At 51.2% G+C, this 6746-nt stretch overlaps 2 protein-coding genes across 3 annotated transcripts in view; both read right to left on the bottom strand.

Annotated features, from left to right (window-relative positions):
* MYOZ1 (myozenin 1) overlaps positions 1-1955 on the bottom strand; it is an 8114-nt gene extending 6159 nt beyond the window's left edge. The window contains exons 1-2 of one of the 2 annotated variants that reach the window (XM_010852314.1): positions 1643-1955; positions 159-272 (exon numbers count right to left, since the gene is read on the bottom strand). In XM_010852314.1, coding sequence (XP_010850616.1) covers positions 159-231 — 73 coding nt within the window. In that variant the 5' untranslated portion in view covers positions 232-272; positions 1643-1955. The remainder of the gene's footprint in view (positions 1-158; positions 273-1642) is intronic. The other variant, XM_010852313.1, reaches the window with a different exon arrangement.
* A 2150-nt stretch (positions 1956-4105) lies between these two features.
* The window catches only part of SYNPO2L (synaptopodin 2-like), a 9661-nt gene continuing 7020 nt past the window's right edge, over positions 4106-6746 (bottom strand). The window contains 2 exon segments of the mRNA XM_010852401.1: positions 4106-6300; positions 6302-6745. Coding sequence (XP_010850703.1) covers positions 5632-6300; positions 6302-6745 — 1113 coding nt within the window. The 3' untranslated portion in view covers positions 4106-5631.

Below are 6746 nucleotides of genomic sequence, written 5' to 3' on the forward strand. Positions count from 1 at the left end.
CCCACCCCTGTAAACCCCACCCCCACCCCAAATTCCTCTTGTCTCTTCATATCTCTTCACCTTAAGACATATACAACCTTATGATATTTCTGGAACTCTTGGGCCAGAGATACTCTTACTGAGAAGTCCCATACTAGGTAGGTGCAAACATGCCATACCTCCAGTAAGTTCCATGATCAGCTTGCTCGATTTCCTCTTCTTATTGGGGGCTGGGGTCCCTGAGAGTGGCATTGTGGAGGTGGATGGAGCCTGGACAGGGTGGGAAGGGGAAGCTGAAGGATGGACAGGGTCTAGAGTGAGTGTCTCCAGTAAGGTACTGCTTAAGAACTTCAGGGAAAACATTTCATTGGATTTTTCAGAGAAAAAGCCTTCCTTGGTTGCTCAGACAGTAAACAGTCTGCCTGCTATGCAGGAGACCTGGGTGTGATCCCTGGGTCAGGAAGATCCCCTGGAGAAAGAAATGGCAACCCACTCCAGTATTCTTGCCTGGAAAATCACATGGACCATGGATGGAGGAGCCTGGCGTGCAACACCCCATGGAGTCGCAAAGAGTCTGACACGACCGAGCAACTAACACACACACACAAAAGGTGAAAACCCATTGCTTTATGGCTTTTCTTTTTTGGAAGCAGAGCAGAAAGTATAGGTGTACCCTCTGTTCCTACCTCCTACCAACCTCTCTGTTCAGCTGTTTTACACAGAGATGGTGCAGGGTTTAGGAACACAACATTATGTTGGGAATAAAACAAATCACAGGTAGGGTAATGCACCCACATTTAATTGGTTTGGCATGATATGAAGTTTTTATTTGCATGGGGCTGTCAGTTTGGGGCTGTCATTCCAAGTTCTAGTCTCTCAGTTTTCCCCAAGCCCCAGGGCAGGGGTGAGAAGGTGGGGGTGGAGCAGAAAAAATGTTCTGCCAGCATTGAGGAGAACCAGCCAAAAACATTCTCCATAGGATGAAGAGGTTATTGCCCCTCCCTTGGGCCAGCTGGATCATGGCCTGGGAGGTCACAGCACTGCTCCTGCTCTCTGTCACTCCCCTCCCCAGCCCTGACTGGACCCTAGAACCAGAGTGCAGAGGGAGGTCAGGGGACATTTGAACCTCGATGCATATCAATTCAGCAATATCACAGCAGCAGAAAATTTAGGGAGGACAGAAACATAATCATAGGACCTGGCAGTAGATGGGAACAAGCTGGAAAAAGATACAAATTCCAGCCCCTCCTTCATAGAAGCTGGGTCTCAGCAAAATGCTGTCTTCTGCTGAGTCCTGTCTCACAACACACCTGCAATCCTACTCGCTTAGTGGGGTCTGCTGCAGCTGGAACCCAGGAACTGCTAAATGGACTTTCCCTGTACTCCTCTCAGCCCCAACCAGGTTCTTATTTTCCACCCAGCCTCTCAGTCTCCACCCCTCTGCCCATTTCTTCAGTGCCTCCCCCAACATCTCAGTCCCCCGACCCTCTGGGGTCCTTCTCCCTCCAACTCTCTATGGCTCCCCTCAACTGGACAACTAGGCAATGAGTATAGATGGAGGAGGGGGGCAGCTCCCCTGGGATCAAGGGTCACTATTACAGACACAGACACAGACGTGAACAGAAGGCGCTTCAGCCCCTTGGGCCATCAGCTGGAGACTTACCGGCTGTTCAGGCGGTGGTCAGCTCTCCCTGGGGTCTAGCAGCTCTGGAGGACTGAGCTGCTGTGACTAAAGAACCTGAGCTAGGCAGGCGTGGGGGCAGCACTGGCAGTGGGGGAGGGAGCGTGGTTATTAATAGAGATGATGAGCGCAAGCAGCTCAAATGGCACAGGGGGTACTGAGACCCTGAAACCAAGATCCCGCCCTCCTTGCCCAGAGGCTCGGGAAGCATAGGAAAAGCCTTTGGAATTCTCCCACTAAGCTGTCTGAGCCAAGGATCACTCTGCCCAGGGACTCCCCTTCCTTGGCACCTAGAGGCTCAGATCCAGAGAAGCACTCACGGAGAAACTGAAAACTGAGAGGGAGAGAGGAAGCAGGCAGCAAGTGGCGGATAGGAATTCGGAGTGGGAGAGTGAGAACCAGGAGAACGTGTCTGGAGAGCCATGCAGAGCCAATGTAGGCCGGGGCTGGAGGGACATGTGGGTGCATTTTGGGGGTGGGAAGGCTTAAGATGCTATGTCTGGAGAAGGGAATTTCTGTTCACAATGTAAGTGCCCTTTGAAAGTTCCTGGCTAAGCGGGTCTTTCTGCTGGGAGGACCAGATCTTAGCAGGATAAGGGACCAAATTAACCAAATCCCGTGCTTAGGCTGTCAGGGATGATGTGGGGCAAAACTTGAGCCAGTTTCCTCATTTTTACCATTTGCTGTTGGGGTGCTCAGCTCAGCCTGCTCAGAGGACAGATGTCACTTCTCCCTGGATAGATATGCTTCTTCCTGAGAAGGACATGGAGGCTTCTGACCTGCCAGGGCTTTACTCTCTGAGGTTCCTACTTAGAATTTTCTTCAAAGGGAACACACACCCCATGGGATCTGGACTATCCCATTCACACTGGTCTACAGAAGCCTCTGGGCTGGGGCACAAGCTTGAGAGCACCCTGGAGGGAAGTCTGTCACTTGCCTGAGCCCTTTCTCAGTAGCTGCAAGAACATCCTGGATCCTCCTGTCTTCTGCTCAGGTTTTGCAACCAGCTGCTTCACCTCTGCTGTAGCCACCACCGTGCTGTAGCCGCCTTAGGAAGTGGCTTCTGTAGCTCCCAGAATACCATTTTGTCTTTCTGTGAGCTATCCACTTTTCCTGACCACGTCCTTTTCCCATCCTGAACTTTATAGGTTCAGGTTAGGGGCCAAAAGGTCTCCCTGCTCCCCTCTACTTGGCCTCTGACCAAACCAGTTTAGCCTCCAGATACCTCATCTTTTGTCCTTTTCCTCTGTTCTCTCCTAACCCAAAAAAGCAGTTAGACGAAAAAACATAAGAAGCAAAACGTGATTTTGTCATCATTACCATCCTCCCCTCAAAACCCACAAAAACCAACCAAAATTTTGGTCGTCTATGATTGAGTACCTAAAACTACTATGTGAATGAAGACAGAATATGTATTGTAGGCTTTCTGAGCCCTTCCTTTGGAATTCTGTGTGTGTGCATGCGTGCATGTTCAGTCCCTTCAATCATGTGCGACTCTTTGCAACCCCATGCATTGTATCCCTCCAGGCTCTTCTGTCCATGGGATTTTCCCAGCAAGAGTATTGAAGTGGGTCGTCATGCCCTCCTCCAGTGGAATTTTCTGAGGCTGCTTACTTGTGACAGGATCAGAGTCATAGGCCTGGTTATTGGCACAAATCTGCCCCCTGCTGGTAAAACTGGGATAATAGAACTTCACTTCTCAAAAGTCTAAGTCTAGCCTGCTTTCTGGAGAAGGCAATGGCACCCCACTCCAGTACTCTTGCCTGGAGAATCCCATGGGCGGAGGAGCCTGGTAGGCTGCAGTCCATGGGGTCGCTAGGAGTCAGACACGACTGAGCGACTTCACTTTCACTTTTCACTTTCATGCATTGGAGAAGGAAATGGCAACCCACTCCAGTGTTCTTGCCTGGAGAATCCTAAGGACGGGGGAGCCTGGTGGGCTGCCGTCTATGGGGTGGCACAGAGTTGGACACGACTGAAGTGACTTAGCAGCTTAGCAGCCTGCTTTCCAGTCAGTGCCTTCTCTTTTATTAGTCTCAATCCAGGCTGATCTGCCTTCTCTCTCCCTCTTCCTTCTCTCACCCCACCTTCACCTTCAGCCACTGCCTTCCCTTCATTTCCTCCAGGCAGTTGGAAAATGTTGATGGCAAAAGGGTCAGAGGGCCTTTTCAAATTGTCTTGGTTCTGTAAGCTGAGGCCTCATCTGAGAAGTATGGAGCAGGGGACGGAGAAGGGGAGAATCTAGACAGAGGGAACCGAATGGAGGTGGCTACATGGGGGCAGGACAAAATTGGTAGAGAAGAGCAAAAGGCCTGGGGGTGAAGGGCAAAACAGTAAAAATAGGAGGGCAGGAGCTGAGAAAAAGATCAGGGATCAGGAAAGTGAATTAGATAAGATGAAGGGGAGACCTGGATTTAGGCAAGAAACTAGACAAGATGACAACAGAAGATATAGGGCATAAGTTTATTCTTGTGCACAAACCAAAGCACTGTGGTTCACACTCAATATGCAAAGGAAATGATCAGTTTGCAGGTCAAGCAGTAAAAGTGACTGGTGGTCATGGTGAGAGGGGAGTCCATATCTGTCTAAGACAGAGATCAGGACCTCAAGCTGGAAAGGAATAAGAGCTAGGATTTGAGGGATGGGATAGCACTAAAAAAAGGTTTTGGCTCTGGGTGTTTCCTTACCCTTTCCCAGGTAGTTATGACAAGCTGCAGAAGACAGAGGAACAGATTCACAGGAGGGAACACAGATTATACCTGTTTTTTCAACACTCAGCACACATTCTCGCATCCCTCTACCATCATCCCCCTTCTCTCTAACAAATACATACTTCTTTCTCATATTTTTTCCCAGTCCCTCTTTTGTACATGACTGGATTCTTATTATCCAATTTTACTCCACCAACACTGCACTCACCCTAACCATGCTCCTCTCTAAGGCTCAATCCATTTCATTCATTTCTGTCCTGCTTCTGGCTTCTAGCTTACTCGCCACATTAAGGTTCTTTTCCCCTTCCTTTCTGTCTTAGGTTCATGAGGCCATGAAGCCAATGATTTGGTCATTCTCAGAGGACATTTTCTTTCTTTCATTTCCTGGATGCTTTGTTGCTCAGCATGGGCCTCTCAAGTTGTTAGCTTTCTGAAATTCTGAGGAACAGAATTCTTAGTTCTATTCCTGGTCTAACTGATGTAACTCAACCCATACAAACTGCCCTGGTCCTTCGTGTCTCCTCACACTCTGTGAATTTCACAAGATGCTCTACATTTGCTGTAGACGATGATATTTAACTCTAGTCAACCTCTTTCTCCCCTCCAGACATTCTATGTGAGGACAGCTAACTCTTCCTTCATCAGTGCAAAGGTGAGACCCAGACTGGGTCTTTATTTAGACCTCTCCTGTTACTCTTGCCTCAGACAGAAGAGCACATCTGTGTTCAGGCACACACTTGCACATACACACATTCACAGACATACACATGCCTAGGAATATACCAGCCAAGCTAGGAAAGAAGAGTGAGGAACAGCGAGTAACTTAATGCAAATAGGGGTCAGTTCAGTCCCTTTGCTGCCTGTCTGGTGGTGAGCTTCTCTCCTGAGGTCTTAGTAGTTAACTTCCCTGTGTGTTTCTCATTGAATGTTAAAACAAGGCCCACAGAAAAAGGCACAAATGTAGAGAAATAGGGACCAGCACAGGAGTGTAGGTGAAGAGACCTAAAGACAGAGATCCAGGCAAGGAACTACAAAGAGAAGCACAGACACCAAAGCAGAGAGAGTAGGTTGGAAAGCAGCAGGCAGGTTGGGAGCAGGAGGAAGCTGGGGAACAGGACACCAACTACAAAACTATCTCTGGCAGGGGGGAATTTAGCCTGCTTGGGGTGGGGGGGCAGGGCAGGGAGAGCGCTGGGAAGGAGAAGCAGTTTTAGGAACTCGATGTTCCACCTCCCCTTGGGCCTGGGAGCTGTGCCCTGTTCAGTGGTGGCCCGCCCCGGGCCTCCACACATGAGCCTGCCATCCTGTTCTGGTAGCTGAGAACCGGGGCCTGGCTACTTGGAAGCCACAGGAGCTGGGGGAGGTCCCAAGACCCCTGGGAGACTCTGGAGGAGGGGGTGGGCTAAGGACAGGGGCTGAGGCCAGCTCTGTCCTCCAGATGGGCTCATCCAATGTAGTGGCTGCTCTGGGGGCAAGCACAGTGGGGGCTAGGGGTTCCGCAGTGGGCTGGGGCGCTGGAGTTGAAAATCGGCGGATCTCCTGGACTCTGGCAGTTTTGGGAGGCCCTGAGGAGGTGGGTCCAGGAGTCGGGGGAACCTCATCAAAACAGAACATGGCAGTTTTAAGCTGGTAGGGCTGGTGCCGCATGAAATCCAGAGCCTTGATACCCTGCTTAGTGGCTGCCCGAGGCCCTTGGGATTGGGTCTTACTAGGGAGAGTTCGGGCAGCTTGGGGGAAAAAAGGTGAGAGCAGTGGGTTGTAAGCAATAGGAGGTGGAGCACGTATATTGGGTGAATATTTCCAGGAAGAGGGCAGTGAGGGGGTGGGAGAAGGGCTTCTGGGCCGAGGGCCAAGGCCAGGACCAGGTGGAGCTTCCACCACATACCTGTCCGCTCGGCTCTGACGTTTGGCAAACAGCTCCCCTCCCCCCACCCTGAAGCCTTGGTGTTTCAGGGACTCCAGCCGAAGGGGCCGCCCTGTTCACTAACCCATCGAGGAATCCTCGAGAAGGGGGCTTAGGAGCCACTGGGGGTGGAGTCTTAGGAGTCGTAGGGGGTGGGGTGTTGGGAGCCATTGGAGGCGGGGTTTTAGCTGTCACGTGAGGCAACGTCTTGTAACTCCTGCCCCCTGGTGGCTGCATGAAATTGCAGGCTTCAGCCCCGAGGCTCAGAGCATCCTCCTCGGCACCAGATTCCGCGCCCCCAGCCCGGGGTTTTTCATCCAGGTTTTGCACCAACGATAGCAGCTCGGGGTTGGGCGAGTTCTTCGTCTCTTCATTTCCTGACCGGAACATCTGCTTTCGGGTTCCCCGACGCCGGGCCTCCTGGAGGATGCCCGTGCGAGCAGCTGGCACGGAGATGCGTTGCTCCCGAGCG

Source organism: Bison bison, unplaced genomic scaffold (genome assembly GCF_000754665.1).
Source record: "Bison bison bison isolate TAMUID 2011002044 unplaced genomic scaffold, Bison_UMD1.0 scf7180017864309, whole genome shotgun sequence".
Classification (NCBI taxonomy): Eukaryota; Metazoa; Chordata; class Mammalia; order Artiodactyla; family Bovidae; genus Bison; species Bison bison.